Source organism: Heloderma suspectum, chromosome 2, assembly GCF_057233095.1.
Source record: "Heloderma suspectum isolate Gila_16-S chromosome 2, 16-S_ref, whole genome shotgun sequence".
In the NCBI taxonomy this organism is placed as follows: domain Eukaryota; kingdom Metazoa; phylum Chordata; class Lepidosauria; order Squamata; family Helodermatidae; genus Heloderma; species Heloderma suspectum.
This window is the reverse complement of record NC_139459.1, coordinates 229,163,138-229,190,027: the sequence shown is the minus strand read 5'-3', so window position 1 is coordinate 229,190,027 and position 26,890 is coordinate 229,163,138. Positions and strand designations below refer to the sequence as shown.

The following is a 26,890-nucleotide window of genomic DNA, read 5'->3' as shown; positions in this document are numbered from 1 at the left end:
TGGGATGATCCCCCTATTAATTTGGGGAAATAAATTTGGTTGAATAATTAACTTTAGCGATGATTTGGGGAAATGAATTGGCTTGCCTTTCTGTGAAATGTTTGAGCAGAAAACTGTGAGTTCAGTGGCATGGTTTGGTTCTGGAGGCCAGACCCATCCTCTTTCTGTACTCATGTTCTTGGGCAAGCTGCTGGTCTTTTAGCCTCACCAGTTCTGGAAACTTGGCTTTCTGTGAAATGAATGTTTTATGACTTACTATGCCCACTGCAGCAGCTGTTTTGTGAACGGGCACCCCAGTAGCAAGCATTATGTGACAGTGCCCATGACACTTCCTTAAAATTCCAAATGTGCCTACCAGCCCAGATAGGTTAGGGTTTAGTCACTCCCACTTGCAGAAGGGGTCAAGTGGGACTGATTAGGCAGCATGCATGACCATGCTTGCTCATGAACGATAAGACAGGATTCTGAAAAAATCTGGCCTAGTGTTTTGTGTGAATGCTGTAGATAGTATGTTCTTTCTTTTGTAAATGAGCTGGCTTTGGATATTGGCTTTTGGATATTGAGAAGTGAAACCAAGTGGGATGGCAGCTCTCTATCACTTGCTTCTGTTTGCTAAGACAATTAGGGTGCAATCCTATGGCTGCTAGACAGTGGCTAGACGGCCATAGGATTGGTCGGTTTCCTGGAACCAACCTCGGAGCCGGTGTCTGAGGTCGGTTCCTGGAGAAACACCTCGCTGCCCCCTCCCCCACTGCCTTGTAGGTGGCATGGATCGTCCCCAGGCTCCATGCTTGGAAGAGCAGCACGGTGCGGGGCCAAAGGGGGCTTTCCCTGGGGCAGGGAGTGTGGAAGTGCCAGTACAATGCTCCCTATGTGTTGTGCGCCCCCCCCCCGAACCGCTCTGGCTAGACAGCCAAAATCGTCCATCTAGCTGGTAATGCAGGGAGGCCGGAGTGCAGAGGAGAAGATCCCCTCTGCACTCTGCCCACCCAGCATTGGATAGGCGGTCGCCTCTGAGTTTGGAGGCAGCCGCCTATCCCCATAGGATTGCTCCCTCCAGCTGCCATTAAAGGTAGCTATACTACCCATTGTACCGTGCTTTCGCTACAAGGAAAGATAGGCCTTTTGCTCTCAAAATGACAGGGTTAGAGCTATGTATTTTAAATGGTGGAGAGGAGAATTCTTACTGCAATACTGTGCAATGGAACAGTAAATGCAAACCAGGAGCAGATTTGAAAGGATATCTCCAGTAACTCAAGTACTTACAGGACTTCTAGCTGAACTGATCCTGCCATGCATATTTTTGAGACCCGTGGTGTCCGCAAGAGAATTCCTCTAAGAGACGTCAGTGCCATCTACAGGATAATAGTCAAATCACTGGAATAATGCCTGGTCATTAATCTCTTTGCTGCAAGTAAAGTCAGCCAAAGGTTATGGAACAGTGCTGGCTTGATGATCAAAAAGTGTGGTTGCATGGAAGGTAAGTTGAAAGCAAGCACAATTTGTGACATAGCCCAATGTCATTACTGATCATGGCATGTCTGTTAAGGCACCAGTTTTAGCTTTCTAGTTCTTGGCTTTGCAGAGCTTGAGCCAACATGAATTCTGGTTGTGAACTAGGAGCTTCTTTAAATCATTGAATATATTATGTATATTATTTATCCCAAGCCTTAGTCATTTTCAACAAAATAAGATTATTTTGATACATGGTACTGGTAACAATATTTAGTTCGTAGTGATAGGCATCACAATAACTGTACTAATAGAGGCACCTCTTCTAAAATTGCATTTGTATACACAGTGAATTGAGTAAGTGAGTAAAAATGCATAGTGAGTAAAAATGCATAGTGGCTGTTAGTCCCACTGAAGTGGCAGGGCTAAAGATGTCCTCATATGCAGTCCTGTGCACAAGTACTTTCCTGGGGCAAATTGTATATTTTTCAGCCTCAGTTTTTGCTAGCTTTAAAATGGGACTGCATGATTAAGGATCTGGACACAATCTGCTGCCCCTTAAAAAACTGTCCCCCAAATATAAAAAAAAGAACTCTCTGCCATGGATTCAGTGGCTGGTCTTGGGTTTATTTCTCAGCCTCAGTGTTCCTCAACTGCAAAATATGAGTATTAGGGTGCAAGCCTATACGTGTTCAGACATGGTGGGAGTTGTGGGACTTTTTATGCCTAAACATACATAGGATTGCAACTTTAATTGGATAAATTTAGTCATGGATGGGGACCATGTCTGAACAGACACCGATCAACAAGCTGAATTACTGAACTCCCAAAACCTGGAGTGGCTAAACCCCTCTATAATCTGAGATTGATAGATCCTCTGTCAGAATGAACCACCTTTATGCCAAGGTCATTGTTCTTCAAAAATTACAGATTAGTCCTTTTCTCTCACTAAAGCTCTTTATTTATCAAAATAGAACAACACTTCTATAGGAAGTAATAGAAATATTAAAAGAATACAGATTAATTATGCAGTAAACCCCAGTATCCCTAACTCTCTCTTTAAGTCCCAGTGGCACAAAACCTAGGGGCAGGTAGTTTGTCCCAAAATGCAGGCAGAAAAAAAACTTAGAGTAGCCCCCCCTTCCAAAAACCCTTTGCCTTCTCCTTCGGTCTTAGAGGTTTTTCTTCTTTCTTATTAAAGGTTATACCACCTGCTCTTATCTCTGTTCTGGCATGTGGATTTATGTCAGTCTCCAATTTACAAGGCTCTCAGGTGGCAATTAGCAAAACAATGTGGACTGTCTCCAGCCTTGTAAGCATGTTTTGAGAAGATTGGGAAAAAAGTAGAGAGGGCAAATGGGTAAACACAATTCTTGGTTCATCATGGCATCTGTTTCACTTCCATGTAACCCAACTTCCACTTGTCTGAACAAGGCTATCAACCATATTAAATGGAATTGACATGGTACGCAACGTTTTGATCATGTCTTTGTCCAGCTCAGCAGACTGTTGAAAGGAGTTTGACGTTAGAATCTCTTATGGCTGGCTGGGGCATGCTGGGAGTTGTAGTCCTACACATCTGAAGGGCACCTGGCTGGGGAAGGCTGCTATATATACAAACTGTCCCAGCATATGGTCTATGAGATGCAGTAAATAACTGACTGCTCACTGTACCATCATCCAGGGTCTTGTTTGGATTAGTAGACTTGGGGGGGGGGGGTTCTAGTTCAAAAGTAAATGCATGTTACTGCTGCATGTGGCTGGGTTGGCATAGTGGAGGGAACAAGAAGGAACTGTACAGCTTGGACTGAGGCTGTTGGCTCTCTGGCGCACTCAGTGCTTGCTCCCACTTACCACTTGCCCACCTCTGTTTGCAGCAGCCTGCAGTGGGCCTGTCTCTCCCTTTCACACTCCCAGCCCTGGATGTTAGATGGTTCCCAGGCCTCTGGCCTTACCACAGCTCTTGTTTTTAGGGGTCCCTCCTGTGTAATACCTCATGGGCGGAAGCAAGCGAGCAAGCCAGTAGCATGCCCGCTGAGACTCCGAGCAGGCCCTGCGGCAAGAGTATTGTGTGAGTTTGGGCTGTGCATGTTCTGATGAGTCAGCACACCAGCCCTTTGCAGGAACTGAGCACCATTGGTGCCATGCCTCAGGCCGCAACCTCTCTTGGGCTGGCCCAGTTGAGGAGCAGGCAGTTGTGTTAGAACATATATATTTTGGTGTATATAATGGTTTTTTAAAAGAAACGCTGCACTGACTTTTCATAAAATGTAGCTCTGTACCCAAACATTATGTATGAGATCTCTGTCTCAAACAGCAAAGGAACCGATAACCTGTTTACAGCTAGGATCAGAGTGTATGAATGTTACTGAGTAACAGACCCTTGCTAACAGAGGACAAAGGACACATTGAAAAGAAAGAAATCAAGGGGGCTGGGGAAGGTTGGCAGTACTCTGAATTTTGGGTCCAGTTGGGACTCAAAACAGGTATAGCTTTCTTTCCACCTTGTCTCTCTTAATCTTTTTTTTTTTGCTTTCTCAGACAGAAAAATGGAAGTGGCTGAGGCAGGAGCTCTGCTCCTTCTCTGTGTGCTCCTCACTTTGTCCTTCTTATCCTTCACCATATACAAGCAGAAAGGCCAGCTGCCTCCAGGACCCGCTCCCTGGCTCTTTCTGGGGAACCTCCTGCAGAAAGATGTCCTGCCTCTGTACAAATCCTATCCCAAGGTAAGACCAGTTCTTGTAGCACTTTCTCCCTGCCTCCTTTGGCCCAGAGTAAGAAAGACATAGTTGCCCGGGATGAAAGGATGGGTAGAAGGATGCAGGTTAATTTCTCACTTCTTTTTTTTATGTACTTCTCCATTCTTACTTATCATACAGGTATGCTTCGAAGGGACCCCGATTTCTATATCATTTTCCTTTCCCTATTTATTGCTTGATTTTACTGTTTTATTGTGTGATTTAATCTTGTTTGCAGGAGGATTTTTTTTTTTTTAACCTCTTTAAGCTGCCGAGAGGCAACTTACTGAGAACGGAATGCAGGGCATTACTTTAATTTAAAAAATAATAATAAATAGCACTGGTTGTATACATCAGATGGGATTTCAGAACCGTCAAGCCTCTGTGTCTCTACTTTCTGCCATCAGAATTATAGGCAGGCCCATATTGCTACTTTATCAGTTTAGCTTGCATAAAGTAGTACATCATTTTTCTTCTCCTGAAAGGTATCTTCTTTCATATGACTAGGTGTGATCATAAGGGACCCGCAGCCACTGAGCTCATGTTCAGGCCCTACTTGGGTGAATGGAAGTCACCATCTAATATTTGGATTTACTCTGTTGAGCTGTACTGCTTTGAGGCTGCCATGGTCATTGGTGCAAGAAAAAATAGCAAAATATGGCCATCAAAATCTAAAATGGTAGCATAGGTTCTAAAATGGTTCAATACTGGTATGTTGGTTCCAGCGCCTTTCAAATTGTCAAAGATTGTTCAGCAAAAAATGGGCACTGGATATGAAAACATAACTGTAGAACAAGAAGGAACCACCATCCATGAATCCTGGGCATGCTATACACAACTTGTGAGCCCCTGTGGCCCACACCCACTTATTTAACCTTTAGTAATGTTTAAAACCTGAAAGAAGATATCCTTCACGACCAGAAAGAATATGAACTTCTATTCTATGCAAGGAGAATCAATTAACTAGCATTATGGGCTTGTCCATCAGGGTCAATTGCTAGGGAAAGAGCAGTCAGTGGCTTCTCTCCCTCCTCTAGCCATCCTGTTTGGCATGAGATTGTTGAAAGGCAGGACTATGCAACTTGTGTCCCAACAAGCCAAATGCAGCCTGTCACCCATGGATGTTGGGCCACCAGGAAGCAATGAACATCTTGCTCTTTCTGCCTGTCTAAAACTACAAGAGAGGGAGTGTATCAAGCCTATGGCAAACCATGGTACATGGCTGATGGTCAACATTTGGGTTCATTGATCAGGTGGCTGTTGTTTCCTCTTCCCCTGATGTCCTCAGCAGGGGCAGTTGGTAGCAGGAGCGAGGGGTGAACTCAGGAATGATGGAGGGTGCCAGGCGGCTGCTTCCTCTCCCAACGCCGCATGCACTGGCATTTCCCACAAAATACAAGTTTGAGCTCGTAAATGGAGAGAATGTCACGAGATCACTTTGGACAGTTGCCCCCAAACAGCTCTTGCATCAGGAATAACATGCTGCCCAGTTCTGGCCTCAGCTTGCCAAGGAGCATGGTCCAATGTGCATTGACTGGCTGGGATCAAATCTTACAGTTGTGAGGAAGGGAGAAGTGGTTTTTTTTTTATTATGGTAGTTTTTTGGAGATCACCAATCCTATCAGTGAACACATTACTCCACATCTCTGGAAGGGGCAGTTCGATGTTATATTTATGCACCAGTCTGACTTCTTGCAAAGTCATTCAAAGAGCTGACTAATCTGGTGGGGTGAGGATAATGTTGTCTCCATTAGGCTGCCTTCCCTTCTGGACATCATTCTACATCCAAACCCACGCACTCAGCAGCAGTGGCGTTCTGGCAGCACATCACCTCAAAGAGATTGCTACCATCCCTTAGGATAGTTACTCAAAAGGTGGTTTCATTGCCTAATTACCCAGACTTATCTTTTGTTCTGCCTTCAGCTCATTGCGAAGTATGGCCCTGTCTTCACTGTCTGGATGGGACCAAAGCCTCTGGTCATGCTCTGTGGATACCAAGTGGTGAAAGATGCTTTGGTGGATCATGCAGAAGAGTTTGGTGGGCGTTCTGCCATCCCCATCCATGACAGAGTGTCCAAGGGGCAAGGTGAACTCTCTTACCTTTCCTTGTGTGTCCTTGTTTTTTGTTTAAGCTGATTTGATTTGAGATGCACTTTTCAGTAATAAGTGGCTGGGGGGTGGGGGTGGGGAGAACCAATTTTGAAGATTAATCCCTGAAAGGAAGCTGCTTCTCTTTTTCAAGGAAGCTCTCTCCTACACAGAGAAACAACTTTGCCACCAAAACCATCAATGCTTCATGGCTGAGTGGGGACTTCAACGTGGTTCTCCCCCATTCCAAGTTCAGAGTTTGAACAGGGAAATCACCATGTTCTGTCTCACATGTAGAAATTTCCTGTTGGTTCCTGTATGTTGAGAATGAACAGAACAATGTCCATCATTTTGATTCCAGGCCTGCTGAAAGCCGGAAATGAGACAAAATGGAGGGAGCTGCGCCGTTTCACACTTTCCACCCTACGGGAATTTGGCATGGGGAAGAAACCAATGTCTGAGAGGATACAGAAGGAAGCTGTTTGCTTGGTGGAGGAAATGGCCACCACACAAGGTCCTCTCATGTCCAGCTTATTGCAAAGAAATGGAAAGCAGTCCTCCGAGGGACAAACAGTCTCAGGGAGAGAGTTTAAAAAGAAAAGAAACAAAGAAATTGAAACAGGTTGCATGGAAAGTTGATTGAAAAGTTTCCCAATTAAAACCCAGGTCCTTGTCCACTACAGTGCATCAGAATGAAGAGAAAGGGGGAAATGTTGCTAAGTAGCAGTTTCTCACTACTGCCAGGTTCCTCTGTGACCTGGGTTGCAGTGTTGTTTATCAGCCAAGTCAGGGGAAATACAATCGGAAACAAGTAACTTTTCCCTCCTCACCACCCATTGTCCCAAGTGGAACCTTGGCTCCTACTGCATCAGAGTACAGAATGATCTAAGGTTTCGTCCTGTGCATTTTACTGTTTGCTTTGGAAAAGACTTTCAGGGTCAGTTATGTATCTCCAGTGACATAGCAGTAGCTGATATAATAGGTGGGATATTTCATCTGGGTGAAGACAGTGCATTAAGGGTTTGATTAAAAGCTCCATTTGCAGATGATTGCTTAAAAAGAAAGCTGGTTCAGCAAAAGACTATTCAGAAAGGAAAAGAAAAAAAAACAGGCTTGCCGTTGTGAGGATGTCAGCACTTGATTCAGATAATTATGAGCATGTCCAGAAGCACTGAACTCTCGTTGTAGCTACTGCAGTAGCCATAGGAACCCAAAAAAACTAAAAGAGGGCTGCAGTGATGAGAGATATTTACCTTTGATACTGCCTGACAGGAAAAGGGGGAATCATTGACTGAGTCCACATGTCACTATAAGCCTTTTTTTTAAGGTGGCAAACGAGTGATGGTCTCCACCTTAAAGTTGAAATGGCACTTTGGAAGGACCATCACTTGTTCACCACCTTAAAAACAACAACAATTCAATGACTCAAAACTGTGAAAATGGGGTCATAATTTGTTGGGGGGGGGTGTCGGTCTTTTACAAGTGTGCAAGAGAACCAATTCGGCAGTCCAATATGTGTAGTCTTGCCTGGTCAATTTCCTTGTATGTTTGAGCTGCCAAAGTGAGCCCCAAAGTGGAGTAGGTAACATACAAGGTAATTGACAAGACAAGGCTGCATATAGGCTAATTTGCTTACAGTTGCGAAGCACTGGGGGAGAAATAATAGTAAGAGAAAGGATGGACCCATTAGCTCAGAAGCACCAAAAATGGAATAAAAAGGCGAATGGAGTAAGTGCACCAAAACGGGGAGGGGGGATGACAGTATCTCCCTCCTGGCAATGTAATCCTCTAACTCTAATGTTGAACTGTCATTTCTCAGCGTCATCCACCTTTTCAACACTTCCCCAAGCTTCCAGCTAGTCTTGAAATGGGAGTTACTCCCCTCCACCAGTTTCCACAGCTCCTTTTCAGAGCAGTTATTGCACGTCAGTGGATGTGTGCAAATCTCCCTGACGTTTAAAACCCCCCCGCACACACACCTTAGAAAGTGACTGCATGGGACGGAGTGAATGGGGCCCTGTTGGGGGGTCGGGTGGGGGCAAGTACTGCTGCTGTGGGTACCCCAGCTGCTCCATCTTGTTCAGCCATCCTCTAAGGGTTTTTGTTTTGTTTTTGTTTTTAACTGCTGGGGATATTTGTGCAAATGTAAAGGCTGGGAAACAAATGGAGGGGAAATTTGCACACCTGGAGGAACCTGAGGAACTGCCTTTGGCTTTATTTATACAAATGTATATACCACTGAACATAATGATACTGCAGTGGTGTACAACATTAAAATCACAATGATAAAAATACAGAATAAGGATAAAACAATCACATGATTAATAGTAGTAATATAGATACATGGGTCACACTACAGGGAAAGCCTGACTGAACAGTTACATCCTAAGCAGGCACCTAAAATGCAAACGTGTCCGGCACCTGCCTAATAGTAATAGGAAGGGAGTTCTACAGGGCAGGAGCTGCAACACTAAAAGCTCTGTTCTTGACAGCTATAAGGTGGATCTCTGGGCCATGCAGCACCACCAACAGTGTCTCTTCTGAGGACCACAGTGACTGGTCAGGGGTATAGAGAGTCAATGAGCTTTTCTACATGAGGCTGTTAATTGGTCGTTAATCAGCTGTATCTACTTTCAGTTTTGTCACAGAATTGAGATCTGAGCACTACTCCTTTCCTGCTTTTCCACTACATAACCTCTAGGTGGCACTATGGAATAGCAGAATAACACAAATAGACTGAGGAAATCATGCTTTCCCCCCACTTTCACTATTAAATGCCACATTTTCCCTGCTCTAAAAAAGCTCGCTGAAAGTGCTGGTTGGACACATAAGCGAAACTGAAGGGTCACGACATCATCTAAAGGACCATAAACAACCATGAGTACAGAATGAGCACATGATAAATGCCTCATGTAGAAAAGCCCAGTGATCCTTGAGGTGGACACTTGTAACCTACTCTTCTACTGCAAAGACACAATTTGGTGCGAGTTACCAAAAAACCCCAATATCATAAAACAACAATGTAAAACAGTCAATAAAACAGATAGGTTCCACAGTTAAAATCAAAACATATAATGTCTGCCTCACAGAATGAAAGTTTGTCAGAACAAAAAGGTTTTCAAGAGGTGGCAGAAAGTGAGGGAGGAAACCAACCACCCCTCATGGGGCAAGGTATTCCAACGTTTGGGTGCAGCAACCGAAAAGGCTCTCTTTCTCTTTTGTCCCAATCTGCTTCCCAATCCTTCCTCTAGAACAGATGTCTCCAACCTTTTTGGGCCAGTGGGTACATTGGGCATTTTGAAAAAGTGCCCTGGGCACCACCACAAATTTGTTGCTGTGGTGTGTGTATGGAGGGCTCTATATGTGGCTCCTCTCTCTCTTTTTTTGTTCCTTTCTTTCTCTGGCTCTCCTTCCTTCCTTTCTCTGGCCCTTCCTTCCTTCCCTCCCTCTCACTGGCTTTCTCTCTCTCTCTCTCTCTCTCTCTCTCTTTCTTTCTTTCATCCTCCTCTCCCTCTCCCTCTCCCTGGCTTCTCTTTCCCCCATTCTTTGTCTCTATCTCCCCATCTCCATGAAAATGCATGAAGCAATTTCTCAGTTCATTTGCATGGGGCTAGAAAAAGCTTCCCTGTTGAAAATCAGCTAGAGAGGGGTGAAAGTCACCATTGCCAAGGACTCTGCTGTCCCAAGGGTCCTTGGTGGGGGGATGATGGAGGAATCACTCTATTCACTTGCAGAGGGGGAAAATAGCTTGGCAGGTACTTCAGCCTGGCCTTACAGGTGCAATGGCACCAATAGGCACTGCATAGGGATGTACAGATCGTGTAACATGGGTTCTGTCTGTGTTTCATGGATTGTCAGGCACCTTTTGTTCCATCATCCGCCCATCAACAGAATCAGGGTTTTTGTAGTTTCCAAATTTGCGCAAATTTGCATCTATGCAATTGCGCAAATTCGTCCTTGTGAAAATGTGAGAATTCCCCCCAAATGTGCAAATCTCCCCCCCAAATGTGCATTTTCACAATTTAGCCTATGGGAGAAAATGCACGTTTTTGGTTGTTTTTTAAAAGTTTTTGTATATTTTTCTATGACTAAATTTGTACAAAATTTAGAAAAATGGTCTGCTAGTCCAGAGAATCCTCCCTGCAGGGGAAAAACTAGTCCACTGTGGAATCTACAGGTCAGATTCATAAACATCCAAACTCATTTGGTTCCATTGTGGATTTGTCCGACATCCTGAGTGCTGTGCTGCTCTAGAAGGATGAGGGGTAAATTGCTTGCTGCAATGCACGTTTGAGGTACTGGTGGTGGAAGGTGAATGAGTGAATGGGGGAGTTGTGGTTCTGCTTTCCTCAAAACACTCTCAGTCTAGTTACCAGCAAACTATTGTCTAAAGCAAACATGTAATCATATCTAGGAATCGTTTGGGAGGGCTAGTGTAATTGCTCCTTAGCCTGTCGACAGATTTTGCCTGGAATGAGATTCAAAGTTCATTTGGAGGTTCCTCCAGAGTGGAGCATCTGCAATTTTAATGGGGGAACAAAAGACTAGTGAAATTTTCCCCATCTCCCTAATAGTTCACTCTCTCCCTCCTTTCCTGCTGTGGCTGCTCCATTCGTCTGGGGAAATAACAAAGCACTCATTTTTTTCTGCCTTGGCCCGGGTGGTTTCACATGCCCCATGCCTTCCCCTGTTTGGGAGGATGTGGAGCAGCCAAAGCTGAGGGACTCTGATGAGCAGCTCCTTCATGGACTGGTCAGGTGCCTCCTTTGGGGAATCCTCAGTGTTAATTCCAACCCCAGATAACATCAAGGATTCCCCTGTTGAGGGCTGAGGGGCTGGGCAGAGGGTGGGGAATGGGCATGGGAAGGAAACTTCATGGGCTGTATCAGGACCAGGATTGATTAGCCCCACGGGTCGGGGGTTTGACACTTAGTCCCTGACTTAGATCCTTTGAAGGAATTTCCTGGATATTGCAGCCACTGAGGGAGGGGCAGGGAAATATCACCAGTGTCCCAGGAGGATTGGAGGGGAGGGGAAGGGAGCAGGGAATTTTATCCCACCATACCATGTGCAGAGATTTCTAGGAGTCCTTTGGAAAGGTCATGTCCCCTTCTTATTGTCCCCTGTTTTAGTATGCCTGCTAGAGTCTACATATCTCAGATATATACACAGAGGAGTGGAATAGACCATATTGTATGTGACCAAAAAGACATTGTTTCAGGCCAATTTCTTGGGTTTCTGTTGGCCTTTTGGCCCACCTGAAACTTCACTGCAGACAATAGTTGTGGAATCAATGACACAGAAGATACTGAAAAAAAAATAATGGTACCAAGAGAAGGCGATTGCCTTCTTTATGGCAGTTTAATTTGTATTCTGTTCTTGGGACAGATAAAAAGCACAGTGCCTCAGGCACATCTTGTGTAAGACATCCTTTTGTTTTGTAATGGGATCTGGGGAAGAGGGGATCCCCTCTGCCAGGCCCCACTCACTGTGTCCTGTTGTCTCTGCAGGGAAGCCCTTTGATCCACGAAGAAGCATCACAAGTGCTGTTTCTAATGTGGTCTCCTCTGTTCTCTACGGGAGTCGGTTTGACTACAAAGATGGGAACTTAATAGAACAACTTCAGATTATGGACGACCGATTAGAATTCTTACGTAGTTACTTAGGGACGGTATGTTGCTCCTTCTGTGTGGTAAACCCTCCCATTAGCCAGCACTCCCACCCACCCCAGCTTGTGTGCCTATTTGATTCTAAGCTGAAAATGATGTTCCACGCCTCTTTTGGATATAGCTAAAATGTCCATGATTTCTGGGGGCTAGGGGAAAAACTTGGGCTGGGTCCTTGATTATATCAGGGGCCACAAAATTTCAAGGGTTAACCCGAGGAGCCCACCATTGGCAGCTGGTCTTTCTTTTTTCCTTTGTTCTTTTACTTCACCGCTTCCCTTGTTAACTACAAGAGCAGTACTCTTTCTTCAGGGGCCTGGCCATCATTTGTTCCTGACTGCCCTGGATGCGGTGTCATTCTAGGGAGAAAATAGAGACTGCCAGCGGGGGGCCATTTTGGTGTGGTGGCCACTGTTTCCCCCCTGCAGTATTCCAGAACAATGCTGGACAAAGGGAATTCTGGGAGAAAGGAAATGTCGTCTGGGCCACCAGGTTCAGAGTACTGCTTAAAAAGTGGTTAGGGGAGCAGAGAGAAAAGTACTGCTAATAGTCCCTAGTACTAAATTACTTGTTGGGCCTGGTGTTTCCATCCACTGAGATTTTGTGGAGGAGTCAATTCCTCTCACCTTTTCTATGTTATTGGACTCTAGGACTTTGTTGACACAATCCCCAATACATGCTTCCATGTTGTTTTATAGAGGGTATGTAAAACAGTAGTTACTTTACTCTGGGACTGTCTATAAATAACACTATTAATGACATAACAAATAGAACTATATAAACAAAATACAAACAACTCTAAAGAAGAGTTCACTGTTACTAGTACTGCAACAGTTGCTTTTCCTAGTTGTGGAGGTTACAACCTCTGGCTGAGGGAAGGCTGCTCTATCTGCCTCTATATCTTCTCCACCACACTACTGCCTTCCCTGAACATGCTTTTCAGCTGCACTACTTCTTTCTGCTGTTGCCTCCTCTTTGTCTCCCCTCTCTTTCCCTTCTTCATTCCGCAGCACCAACTGTTATAGAGTTTATATCTAAGGATAATCATATCCAATTCTATTCCACCTGTATCAATATTCTACTTTGTCAAAAGGTTTAGTGCAAATTCGTAAAAATAAATAAACCAGGAGCAAACACGCCACCATGTCCAACTTGACTTGGAATCTACTGGAAATATCATATATACACCTATACATATTGTCCAGCTCTTTGCATTTGCATCTCCCCATATCACCCTTCTTTAAAAGCCTGTCATGTCTTTATGCTAATTCCCAAGTTCCATCCTATCACCATTGAAATCTCCATTTAAATACTGTGGACATTTACACCATCATCACTCAGCAATGAGTTGCCCTGAGTGAGAAACTCCCCAGCTCCTCTCAGCTTTCCAAAAGAAGTCATTTCAAAAGTTTCTCTGTGACCTTTTTGGGCATTCAGCCACAACCTCCATGGGTTGATCTAAAACATCAGACTCACAGTATCAAAGGATGCATGTGTAATCTCTATTCCAGGTGTACAGTGCTATCCCCCAAATAATGGATTACCTGCCTGGACGACACAACAAAATCTTGGCTGATGCTGACAAGCTGTGTGCCTTCATCTGTGAGATGGTGGAATCCCACAGACTGACACTGGATCCTCAGAACCCCCGTGACTATATCGACTGCTTTCTAATAAGGTCAGAAAAGGTAGGGGAGCCCAAAGTTTTTTTGCACAATGATATGACTCAAGGTGCAGATCTGGCCTTAGTTTGTCAGCCAGTGTAGATTCTTTAGCACAGGCTTAATACATGTGTAGTAAGGCACCCCAGCGAGTAACCTCGCCACTGCATTCTGCACGAGCTGCAGATTATGAACCAACCCTAAGGGCAGCCCACAGAGTGCATTGCAGTAATCCAGTCTCCAGGTTACCAGTGTGTAGATCACACTAGCCAGGCTATCCCTATTCAGGAACAGGCACAGTTGGCATACCAACCTAAGCTGGTAGCAGGCACTCCTAGCCACAGTGGTCACTTGAGCCTCCAATTTTTATTTTTATTTATTTGTTTCATTTCTATAACGCCCAATAGCCAAAGCTCTCTGGGTAGTTCACAACAATTCAAATCTGCAAGCATCCCCAAACTGCCAGATTGTTCCTTCAGGTAGGGTGCAACCCCATCCAGCACTGGTAATTCCCCTAATTTCCAGAGCTGAGAAAAACTCAGCCACAGTGTCATCACCTTCTTGGGATGCAGCTTCAGCTTATTGGTCTTCATCCAGCACACCACTGCATTCAAGCATCTATTTAGGTCCTGATTCAGATGTAATGGAGAAACAGAGCTGGGTGTCATCAGCACACTGGTGGTACCTTGTCCCAAATCCCCTAATGACCACACCCAGTGGCTTCATATAGATATTAAATAGCATTGGAGACAAGATGGTACACTGAGGCACCCCACAGCAAGACTACTGGGGGGCTGACATACAGTCTCCCAGTGCTATTCTCTGGAAGTTGCTCTATTGGTAGGAGTGGAATCACTGTAAAACGGTGCCCTAGTCCACACCCTAAGTCGAGGAAGATACCATGATTAGTGGTATCAAAAGCTGCTGAGTGATCAAGTAAGAGCAATAGGGTTGCACTCCCTCTGACCTTCTCCTAATATGTCATCCATCAGAGTGACTAAGGCCAGTTCCGTCCCATAACAAGGTCACAACCCAGACTGGAATGGGTCTAGATGCTCCGTATCCTCCAAGAATGCCTGTAGTTGAGTTGTCACCACCACTGCCCCAAAAGGAGACATTCTTCACTGGGTGGCAATTCTAATAAATCTCTGGGTTCAGGGAGGGTTTTTTCAAGAGTGGCTGTACTGCTGCCTCCTTAAGACAGTAGGGCCCACCCCTCATGCAACGATGCATTCACTCCCTGGACCCACCCCCCTTGGCTAGCTCGAATCAGCCATGATGGACAAGGGTCAAGAAGACACATGGTGGATAAAGCTGTTACAAGTATCTTGTCTATGGGCTCAGGCAACAGAAAGTGAAACTGATCCCACAAATCTGGGCAAGATGGTACATTGGACACCTCATTTGGACCTGTTACTACAGCAGTATTAAAATCATTATGAAGGTGAGCAATTTTGTCCTGCAAGGGTCTGCAAGGGTTGCGCTACCACATTTGCTGGGGTAGATGTTAATAATTCTGTACTACTTCAAAAAGCTTTGCTGGATGGCTACATTAGGACACAGTGGAGGCAGCCTATTAAGCTGCCTTTGCAGCCCTCACCACCACGCAGTAGACGTGATCGTGCACTCAAACGCATGTTCAGTCTGCCTCACATTGAGTCCTATGCCTAGTGCAGTAGCTGTCATCCACCTTGTTTCATCACTTGGAGCTCTCCAGAGGATCAGGGAGCAGCCCAGGTTTCACATCATTGGAGGGGGCACTGAGAAGTAATCATGTCAATGGCTCTTCGCATCTCACTATTCCATAACCTCCCAAAGAGCTTTGGCTACTGGGCAGTGTAGAAATGTAGTAAATAAATAAGTAAAGGTGAGGCTAAGGCCTTACCAGAATCAATAGCTCTAGCTAGGGAAAAATCCCCCTGAGCAGTTTCTGAGGGTAGACCATCTTAGTGGTCACCCACCATTGCAGTGGGGGATAGATGCCATGAAACTAAACTTGACTAGGAAGTGGTCTGACCATGAAAACCAGAGTCACCACAACCCCTCCTATATCCAAACCACCCTTCCCATCCCCTGAAGCAAAGAAATTGAGGGTATCTCCTGCCCTATAGGTTGGGCCAATGATTAATTGAGACACCCCCATGGTTGTTATAGAGCCTATGTAATCCCTAGCTGGCCCACTCATGGTCACTTTGGCATGAATGTTGACGTCACGCAGGACAATTGTCTAGGGGTTCTCCAACACCACGCTCAAGATACTTCGCCCAAGGATTGTCTGTGACCAGTTTTAATCTCCATGGCATAAATAGGATCAGAGACGGCTGTCTGAACCAGTCTAAAATAGGTAACTATCTGAGTAAACACCAGGGTATTCATTTCTGCACTGCCATCACTCTTGCAATTTCTAATCCAAAACTATTAGTAGTCCACTTCATTATGTGGGTTAGTGTTGTCTGCCCCAACTTCCCAGTCATCAAACACATGAAGGAGGAACTAAGAAACAATAAGATTCAAGAGATTTTCTATGTGTTCCAAAAGTGGTCTCATTTACTAATAGACGTAATTGAATTGAATGTCTGTATAAATGGAGAAGGGGAGGGATTCCGTCTGTGATATTGCTTGGAAAAGGTTTCAATTTCTTGTCATCTTTCTTTCAAGTGAAAATTGCCATTTCCCCTTGTCCTCTCTATCTTATTTACAGGAACAAAACTCTCCTAAGGACTACTACAGCTCTGAAGACCTTGTCATGTGTGTGTTTGACCTTTTTATTGCAGGGTCAGTAACCACAAGCGGTTCTTTGCTCTACAGCCTCCTGGTGATGGCTAAGTTGCCACATGTCCAAGGTACACAGCCTCTGAGTTGCAGTGTTTTGAGAGTGCACAGTGATTCTTGCCACCCCATCCATAATTGTATATACCTCTATAATGTCCCTGCTCCAGTCATCCTTTTTCCAAGCTAAAAAGGCTGAAATGCTTTAGGGAGATCATTGAGATGAAGTGGTCTACTTAGTGAAACAAATTCCAGAGGGGAAGGCACATTTTCTTCCCTTACAGCTTCCACTTCTCTCTTTTTTAAGGGTCTTCAGTTCAGAGGTGTGATTACTTATGAGTCAATTTGACTTTTTGACTCCGGTCTCAGAAGTCCAGGACTAGTACTGTGCCAAAATTGAATGGGCTTCAGAATTCGGGAAGTGCATCTTCTGAATGCTTTTCGTTCCAGCAAAAGTCCAACAGGAGATAGATGATGTGGTTGGTGCCAACCGTGCCCCTGGCATGGACGACCGGGTGAGGATGCCCTTCACCAACGCCGTTGTCCATGAGACTCAACGATACCAAAAAATGACCCTTGAGACCCTTCCGCTTGCAATGACTCGTGATACAGAATTCAGGGGCTACACCATCCCTAAGGTATGATGATGGGACAACTTGAGGGAAAGAAATAGAAGCATTTGTTATCATGTACATAAGTCTGGTGTTGCAGAGGAGTGCAGACGTGTGCTCTCAGGTCTTGTGTGCTTTGTATTGTATTGACATTACCTGACACCTTGGCTTAAGGATCCCTTTTGTTCCGGAAGAAGTGGCAGAGCTGCAAGCATGGAAGGCTGCCAGAGACAAGATGAAACCCCAAATGTCTGCAAAGGGACAAGAATCCTTTATGCATGCTTCCTCCATAGATTAGATTAAAGGGAGTTGCTGCCATGGAACTACGGAAACATGCAAATGTCGGCTTAACTGCCAAGTCACCATCCAGACAGCTAAGCTATGAGGGTTCCTTTAAGTGGGCCAACCCAGAGCTTTGGTGGGAAATGTGGCCCAATCCTACAGTGTTTCCACCCACCAGATAGGTCAGTGAGTTCAGGTTCTATGTGGGCATCCCTTGTGATACCTTTTGTTTTGTATTCTGGTAGTTAATTACCTTCCATGGCATGGCTTTGTACATGGGGCAGCTAACTGACCGTAACCCAGTCCTGTAGCCAGGAACCTCCCTGAGGACTCCTTTCCTTACTCTGAACCAATTTATTGTTCCCTTGGAGCTCAGTTCTAAGAACAATCGCAGAGACCTCTTGGTCCTTGTGATCCTTTCCTAGCACCTTTCCAGCTTTACTCTGGCACCCAGCCACAGTCTAAAGGCCAGAGACTCCACCTTCTTTGCTTGAACCAGCTTGATGCAGTGTTTCGCCAATGGAGGGAGGTGTGGGACAGGGAAACCCAGCTGTGACTGAGCCAGCACCTGGAGGATTGGGGAAGGCGTAGGGCAGCTAAGCTGGCAAGGCACTGAGCTCGCATTTCCTCAAGGCCCCAGCTCAGTGCCTCTCAGGCTGGAACTGGCCACACCCACTTTGGGGGCATGGCCCCAGCCACTGTCAGCATCCAGGCCACCGGGAGCTTCCTTGGGGGAAATCTGGCTCATGGAAACAGAGCCTCACTCTGTCGTTCCTCACCCCTGGTCCACAGTGTTGTGGAAACCGCTACAAGAGGTCTCAGGTCAAGGACAGTCTCTTCTTAGCCACCTCGTCTCCCCGCTGTCTGTGTTTCCCCAGTCTCTTTGCCTCTTTCTGTGTTTATTATTTTTCTTTGATGTAGTCAGGGTCTGGGTCGGAGGTGTGGAACCAGATTAAGGTGGGGCTTCACATTTCTCTATCTCTATTCTAGGCATATTAGAATTGGTATACTGGCCAATGTGCTAGGGCATGGGTGGGCAACCTCCAGCCCTTGGGCCTAATCTGGCCACAGAGGTTCTCAATCTGGCCCGTGGAGGGATGGGCAGTATATGTGGCTCCATCCACTCATTTCCCCAACCTCCACCCCTCCCCAAGCCTTGCCTCCTGGCCTAGAGGATACTGGAGGCTTGGGGAGGAGGCAGGAAGAGGAATCCCGTCCTTATCTCTGAACTGTTATTTCTGTGATCAAACATGCCCGGGGGTTCCCCTCGGGGAGTTGCAGCTGCACACTTCAGCTTCACCTGTCCTGTGTCCCCACCCAATGGGAGAAGGCGCCAGGCAGGCAAAGTGACCCCACTGATGTACCGGGTGGATCATCCACCTGGCATATCAGTTCGGCATCAGACGACGTCAGGGGTTGTGGACCTTCCCTGACATAATTCAGCTCACAGAGGCCTATGTGTGGAGCTACCAGCCCCCTACGCAAAATCAATTGCCCACCCCAGTACTAGGAGTTGCTATACTAACCAAGACATTTTTCACTTTTGTAACGCATCATTACACAGGTACACATATAAGTATATCCACGTGAATGAAGACATACAGTGACACTGGATTGCCACAGCCCCCGGCAGTGTTGAGACAAGTGTCACTCAGATATTTGTGCACCAATATGGTGACTTCCATCTTCTCATTCTCACTCCTCCCTGCTACTTTGATGGAGTTTTTTTAATAAACAGGGAAGAACTTTTGTCTGTCAGGCAAACAGTTTTAGGACAACAGTGGAAAGTGGAACCGTAAGGAAAACTATCCTCAAAATGTTAGGATGCAAAATTTTACCTTGGAGTTTATTGTTAAGCTCCAGCGATTCATCCAGGGTTGAGCACTGGAAGGTCATTTAATAACAAAGTTGCCATTTCTTGAGAAGTGTGGATATCTTTTACCCATCTGTAGAACTCCACCAAGAAGCTTATCGGATAGTTAATTCCTGTGTTGTTGTTGTTCAGTCGTTCAGTTGTGTCCGACTCTTCGTGACGCCATGGACCATAGCACGCCAGGCCTTCCTGTCCTCCGCTCTCTCCCGGAGTGTGCTCAAGTTCATATTCATTGCATCGGTGATGCTATCTAGCCATCTCATCCTCTGTCGTCCCCTTCTCCTTTTGCCTTCAGTCTTTCCCTGCATCAGGGTCTTTTCCAGAGAGTTTTCTCTTCGCATTAGGTGGCCAAAATATTTGAGCTTCAGCTTCCGTATCTGTCCTTCCAATGAGCACTCAGGGTTGATTTCCTTTAGGATGGACTGATTTGACCTCCTTGCAGTCCAGGGGACTCGTAAGAGTCTTCTCCTGCACCACAGTTCGAAAGCGTCAATTCTTCGGCGCTCAGCCTTCCTTATAGTCCAGCTCTCACAGCCATACATTACTACTGGGAAAACCATAGCTTTGATTAGACGGACCTTTGTCAGCAAGGCGATGTCTCTGCTTCTTACTATGCTGTCTAGGTTTGCCATAGCTTTCCTCCCAAGGAGCAAGAGTCTTTTAATTTCATGGCTACAGTCACCGTCTGCGGTGATCTTGGAGCCCAAGAAAGTAAAATCTGTCACTGCTTCCATTTCTTCCCCTTCTATATGCCAGGAAGTGATAGGGCCAGATGCCATGATCTTAGTTTTTTTAATGTTGAGTTTCAAACCAGCTTTTGCACTCTCCTCTTTCACCCTCAACAAGAGGCTCTTTAGATCCTCTTCGCTTTCTGCCATTAGGGTGGTATCGTCTGTATATCGGAGGTTGTTGATAATTCTCCCAGCAATCTTAATTCCGACCTGTGATTCATCCAACCCGGCGTTTCTCATGATGTACTCTGCATATAGGTTAAATAAGCAGGGTGACAATATGCAGCCTTGTCATACTCCTTTCCCAATTTTGAACCACTCGGTTGTTCCATGGTTGGGGGATAGACTTGAATTACTGTGATGTTGAATGGTTTGCCTTGGATTCGTACTGAGATCATTCTATCGTTTTTGAGATTGTACCCCAGTACTGCTTTTCCCACCCTTTTGTTGACTATGAGTGCTACTCCATTTCTTCTAAGGGATTCTTACCCACAGTAGTAGATATGATGGTCACCTGAATTAAATTCACCCATGCCTGTCCATTTTAGTTCGCTGATTCCCAAGATGTCGATGTTCAATCTTGCCATCTCATGTTTGACCACCTCTAGCTTACCTTGATTCATTGACCTTACATTCCAGGTTCCTAAACAATATTGTTCTTTACAGCATCGGATTTTCTTTTCACCACCAGACACATCCACAGCTGAGTGTCCTTTCGGCTTTGGCCGAGCCGCTTCACTCTTTCTGGCGCTACTTGGAAATACCCTCTGCTCTTCCCCAGTAATATATTGGACACCTTCCGACCTGAGGGGCTCATCTTCCGGCGTCATATCTTTTAGCCTTGTGATACGTTCCATGGGGTTTTCTTGGCAAGAATACTGGAGTGGGTTGCCATTTCCTTCTCCAGTGGACCACATTTTGTCAGAACTCTCTGCCATGACCTGTCCGTCTTGGGTGGCCCTGCACGGGATAGCTTATGGCTTCACTGAGTTACGCAAGCCCCTTCGCCACAACAAGGCAGTGATCCATGAAGGGGAATTAAAGGGGAGTACAGTTAATTCCTGTACTGTTTATTTATGCTAGTACAACATTAATGTGGTGAATCCACGAGCAGCTGTAAATAGCATAATACCCAATTTCTTAGGATGAGCCGTCAGTCAGAGAATAGTGAGGTGGCAAAGGGCAGTGTAGTGGTTAGCATGTTGGAGTTTGGCTGGAGAAATTGCATGAGAAAAGGAAAGAGAGGGGTACAACATGGCCCCAAACAGTGCAAGACCATAAGGTTTATTTTCCCAGCACCAGGGAGAAACAGTTTTCATTCATTCATTCATTCATTATATTTATATCCCAATTTTCTTCCTTTGTGGAATTCAAGGTGGCTACATGTGGTTCCCAGGTGGTCTCCCCTCCAAGCACTGTCCCGACCCAGGCCTGCTTAGCTTCAGCAAGGTGGCTGCCTCATGTGCCTTCAGACCATGTTTTGGGCCCTCAAAGTCAACAAACCAGGTTTCACCCCCATGAGGAGCAGGTTTTAATTTCCCATTGAAGAACAAGCCAGCTCCAAATGCTTTGCATTACAACGGGGATAGTTCATATCAGCTGGGAAAATCATTCCCCCTGCAGCTACAAAGTGAAGATTGCAGCTAAGCTCAGAGGGCATGGCCAGTGGGGGTGGCAGCAGATGACATAATTGTCCCTGCTAATGAAAAGGTCACAGCACTTTGACCCTTGGAGCCCTGCCTCTACGACACCACTGCCTGTACATCAATAAAACACTGCAAGAAGCAAACTCACTCTTAATGTGATTGCATATATTATTGCATCAAGATTATTTTTGTGTGGTATTTTACCAGTTCACAAATGCATAGGGATGTACTGATGAAACACTGCAAAAAATCTTTTTGGATTTAGTTCTATTAGGATTTCATTGTGTGGTATTTGACCAATGAGCAGGAGCACATGAGCACTTTGGTCAACCCATGCTGTGTTAAAATGGCCACTCGAAATTCTCCACTTGAGTCATGGGCAGTGAAATTGTGGGGACCAGCAGCTGTAGCAGCTGTGCTGGCAGCTGAGCCGCTGTTTTGCATCCTTGACAATACACCAGACTTAGTATCATTCAGGGCCACTGTGGGGGAGAAATGCCAGCCAGCACAAAACAATGCTGAAGAACACTCAGAGAAAACTCTGCCAGGTGGCCCCTTTTTAGGGGCAGGGGATGAGAAAAGAAACATCCCAGAGATTTTCTTAGAACAATGCCTTCTGAGAGATTTTGACTTAGCTCTACATGCAACTGTACATATGATCACATCAAGATTAGTGTCCACCATATCTTATCACTATGAACATACAGTTCAGTAACGTGCAGGTGTGCAGTGGGTGGGTGAAAAGGGCATACACCAAAAATGCGCTGAACTAACTGAAAGCTGCAGCAAACTGTTAATGCTGTAATTCAGGCATTATTTTTGGAGATTCCCCCAGTTAAACCGGGAGGAGTGGAATGCAGGGCAGAGTGAACTCATGGAAGAATAAAAGAATCACTCAGGGGATATCCACTCATCCCTAGTTAGCGGTGGCTCATTCCTCTGTGTGCTTCCCCAGTTTATCTTTCTCAAAGCTATTTCTTATATATCCATAAGGTTGAGGTGAGTGATGTAATCTGTTTGCTTCTCTCCCTGAAGGGCACCGCTGTCACTCCATTGCTTGCATCCGTGCATTTTGACCCGCTCCAGTGGGAGACTCCTGAAAGGTTTAACCCGGACCATTTCTTGGATGAGAAGGGCCAGTTCAGGAAGAGAGAGGCCTTCATGCCCTTTTCAGCAGGTAACTCCATTTATTTTAACAATCCCTAACTCACAAGCCCGCTGCTCATGTTTACTGTGTTTCCTGGGCACTGTGTAGGCTTCCAGTGATTGATTAACTCTGCCTTCTTTCTCTGTCTCTCCCCCAGGAAAGCGGGCATGCCCAGGGGAAGCACTGGCTCGGATGGAGCTCTTCCTGTTCTTCAGCACTCTGCTCCAGAACTTCACCTTCCAGCTGGTTGGAGATGCCAAAAATATGGATATAATGTCGTTGTTTATTGCCTACAGAAACAGGAATCAGTACCCCCCAATACAAGCCATTAGACGTTCAATGTTACCTTGAGATTGAAATGCCTAGTAGGTAGTACAGAAACATTGAGAGATTCCTTACTCACTGATTCAACACCTCTCAGCTTCACATAGGGGGAACACCCAAGGATATGAATACTTAGGTGGTGAATGTAATCTTATGATGGCAAACAGAAAGAGCTTTGAGCCATTCCCTAAGTTCCATTCATTTGTTCACTTGCCCTAATTAAATTGCACCACATAGTTAAGCACTGAAAATGCATTTATTCTGAAAGTGCTTCTTGCACGTTGTCACAAACATTTGTTCTTTTGTCCAGGTTCCATTGAAAGCAGTAGCGTTCTCTCTAATACACATTGATTGCTGACATACCTTCAGCTGCAAAGAAAGGACCATATCTGACAAAGAAAGAAAGAAACTGGATTTTGGAAAGCAAAATTCACAACTTAGGGATAAATGGATCCATCTGTCTCCAGAGTATGTCACTTCCACATTTGTTAGTTCCTAAGTCTGTTCCATCACATTTAAGTTGCAATTTGCAATTTTTTAAATAAAAAGATCTGCACTAAAAATCACATTTTGAGATCTTACTCACGTTTACAATGTGGTCAGAGGGCTACCTTTAAAGTTTTCAGTGCTATTTCTTGTCTTTCTGTTTACTTTTCTGTTTTCGATGTAGCCTAGAACAGCACTGCAGACAATAGTTGAGGAATCAGTGAGAGAGTAATGGTACCAAGAGAAGATGGTTTCATGTGCAGTGGGTCCTTCCTTGGAGCAGCTGCACCAGCAAAATAGATGGCTCAGTGTAGTGTTCCACTGGTGTCTCTGACCAGTTGTGCCAAGGTATCTTTTATGGTGGTGGTGTACCTCACATTCTGCCAGCATAGCAAGGCTTCTTCCTTATCCTATAGCCCCTCACCTGGCATATGCTAAGTATAAGATCGCACTCTAAATGATTAAATTCTCTGAATGAACAATAGAAATATTGCAACTTGTGAAGAAAAGAAAATGCTGAATTTATAAGGAATTACAGTTCTACAATTATAAGTTACACTTTAGATTCTTTATAAATTCAGGAGACACCTGTTAAAAAGGGGAATGAAAAGTATCTAGACCAGATTAATTTATGACAGGGGTGTAGAAACTCAGGCCTGGGGCCAAATCCAGTCCACCTGAGGCCCCAGTCTAGCCCTCTGGGGTTCCCAGATGTCCATGCCCTCTTCCCTTGGCCCCATCACCTTTCCCCCAAGCACAGATCTTGGGAGAAGATGGAAACCACAGGTGGTTTCCCGGATTTTGTTCAGCCCCCCCTGCCCTTCTAGACGGTTGAAACGCCTCTCCTAAAGCCTGAGTTACTGGGAGTAAACACTTTAAGCTAAAACATGCTGGCGGAGTGGCTGTGGGACTCTTGGGAGAGCTCACATGGGTCTCGTAAGACTCAGGTGATCTCTTGAGAGACCCATGGCTGCTTCTTCCAGCCATGCGGCGCTCTATACAGCCGACGTGGCAGTGGCAAAGGGAAGGGAACATGATGTGGCAGCACGTGTTCTCTCCTGCCTCAGGCAGCGAGAGAGCTTGCGCCGGGGCTGATATAAAGGATTTACTTTGGGGAGAGGAAATTACATTTATTTTTGTGTATATGGACCACAGAAATCACCAGGAACTTTGTGTAGCATATGGTGGATTAACTTGACAAATTTTAAAGCAGTTAAAAATCCTTTATTGGATAGATCTTCAGTACCAAAAAAATTTTTTAATGGATGATCCTGTGAAGGGCTTTCAAAAATTATACATCAAGTTTTATATAAAAATTTAACTGTTTGAGTGTTTCAGCTTCTTCCAGAGGCTGCATAGTAATTCAGTTCAAACTGGAGACCACTTCCTGCCTGTCCTCTGTGTCCGCCCAGTCCCCCCACCCCACCCCTGTGGTAGAGATTCACCACAGCCAGTCGTATAATTGCTCTGATTTCATGTACTGAGCCAGCTGCCGACTACTGTGCTTGCGTGATCAATGTGTTCTTCTTCTGTGTCTTCCAGCAATCTCAGCTGATTATTGAGCGTGCGCGCTGGGCGCCCAAGCTCAGAATGCTGAGTGGTTGATGCTCAGCCAGGCAATGAGACAGGGCTCTTGGAGGTCCGCTCCCCCTCCGCAGTGTGGTCCTGAACTGACTCACCTAAGCCAACCAGGATTTTTTGCAGATTTGTGCAAAATGTGGGCATCTGTGCTGGCACCCAGGCCTAATTGGCTGTCTTACTGCTCACATGTGCAGAGCTGTATGCCCTGCCTTTAGTCCTCCCTTTCCTTTTCAGTCAGAAGGGCTCTGGCTGGGGACAGCTGTGCTGCTGAGGTACTCCAGCATAAACAAACCAGTAAGGAGCTGCCCTGCCTCTTCTCCCACCTTGCGGCATTTTCTCTACAGGAGAAAGAGGGTGAGAGTCAAAAGATCAGCATGAGGAGGGGTGTGGTGGCCCACAAGTGGCTCTGGAAGAGGGCAAAGGAACACAGCCTCGGGGGCTTGCAGGACAAAACCAAGCTGAGCTGGGCACACGTTTGCTATAAATGCTCACCCTGGATGGAGAGCGGGGAGTTGTGCTGGATGGAGCGCTCTGACAGCTCCTGCCCTACCTTGGTTATTGGGGGGAGGGGAGGAGATGCTGGGCCTGGAGAAGCAAAGGAGACTTAGGGCATCTCTACACCAGCCTAAAAACCTGCATTTAATATGGGGCTTTCTGCTTCCATTTTAAATGCAGGATCACAACAACCCAGCCAAAAACCTGCATTTAATACGGGTTTTTCTGCTTCCATTTTAAATGCAGGATCACAACGATGCCCTTTTTCACATGCTTCCTTTCCCCCCACCCCCTTCCCCCTCCTTCTCCCCGTATCTGAGTCTTCCATTGTCTTTCATTGATCTTGGTCCGCTTCTTTCCACTTCAACTCTTTTCCCAGAGGAAACTGAAGCAGAACAAAACAGGGTAATTTGATAGCTTGTTATCTGCACTCTATTTAAAAACGGAACAAGGGGCATTTAGTGCAGGGGATGCCTTGAATGATCATGGCGTCATGTGAAGAGCCCGCAAACTTCCGCGAAGGAGCAATCTCAATCGCAGGATAAAAGCTCCGTGTGAAGGAGCTCTTAGGATGGCAAGAGAACCAGGCGAACAGATAGGCAGGCTGTGCTGCACCAGGAAGGCGCTTGTGCAGAAGGAAGAGGAAGAGAAGCACCCCAGCTCCTGCCTCCGTGCCCGACTGAGAGAGAGAAGCATGCACGTGTGTGCGGGAGGTGAGGGCGGGGATAGAAGTGGGGGAAGGGACAGAGAGATGAGTGGGAAAGAAAGAGAAAAACGTGCATACCGCCCTCCTGAAAAGTTAAACCATCTAGCAGGAGGTCTTCAGGTGCCCCGCGCGTGTGTTAGATCCTTGTCTTGCATGAGTGATGTGTGTGTGTTGTGAGGGGTACCGCTCCTCTTGATCTTTCTGTGTCTCCTTGCCCTGTATCGTGGCACATATGGAGGTGGTACTTCATGTGGGTTTGCCAGCCTGCTCTGCTCGTGTCTTCCTCTGTGCACGTCTATGTGTATGTATTAACATTTGGAGGGAAAGTCACAAGTCCCTGCCTCATAGAGAAACACCCCAGGGTAGAGCAGATAAAAGGGGAGAGCCATTCTTTGGAGGTTTTAAAATTGGGGAACTCCTGGCCAGGTCCAAGCTTCCAGCAGGGGTTTTGAGCTGCAGGATTTGTGCATGGAAAAGGACCAGGCCACATTCAGCTCTACCAGTCTAAAATGGAGCAAAAGTGTAGGGGAATAACATGAATGCTTGCAGCATGCTTAAGACTGGAGATTTGCCCAGTTAGAGTACACCTGCAGGGTTGCAGGTGTACAAGTTACTCATGTTGATTATTTCCTTC

General features: G+C 45.7%; 1 protein-coding gene across 5 annotated transcripts in view; it reads left to right on the top strand.

Annotated features, from left to right (window-relative positions):
* Positions 1-23,566, top strand: part of LOC146354191 (cytochrome P450 2C5-like) — a 41,873-nt gene extending 18,307 nt beyond the window's left edge. For 2 of the 5 annotated variants that reach the window (XM_084838356.1, XM_084838353.1), the window contains exons 2-10: positions 3,994-4,178; positions 6,114-6,276; positions 6,640-6,792; positions 11,789-11,949; positions 13,456-13,632; positions 16,307-16,448; positions 16,825-17,012; positions 22,553-22,694; positions 22,822-23,566. In XM_084838356.1, the coding sequence (XP_084694482.1) occupies positions 4,002-4,178; positions 6,114-6,276; positions 6,640-6,792; positions 11,789-11,949; positions 13,456-13,632; positions 16,307-16,448; positions 16,825-17,012; positions 22,553-22,694; positions 22,822-23,015 (1,497 nt within the window). In that variant the 5' untranslated portion in view covers positions 3,994-4,001 and the 3' untranslated portion in view covers positions 23,016-23,566. Of the gene's footprint in view, positions 1-3,214; positions 3,524-3,993; positions 4,179-6,113; positions 6,277-6,639; positions 6,901-11,788; positions 11,950-13,455; positions 13,633-16,306; positions 16,449-16,824; positions 17,013-22,552; positions 22,695-22,821 lie in introns of those variants that run through there. The other 3 variants (XM_084838354.1, XM_084838351.1, XM_084838352.1) reach the window with 3 other exon arrangements.
* Positions 23,567-26,890: the final 3,324 nt, after the last annotated feature.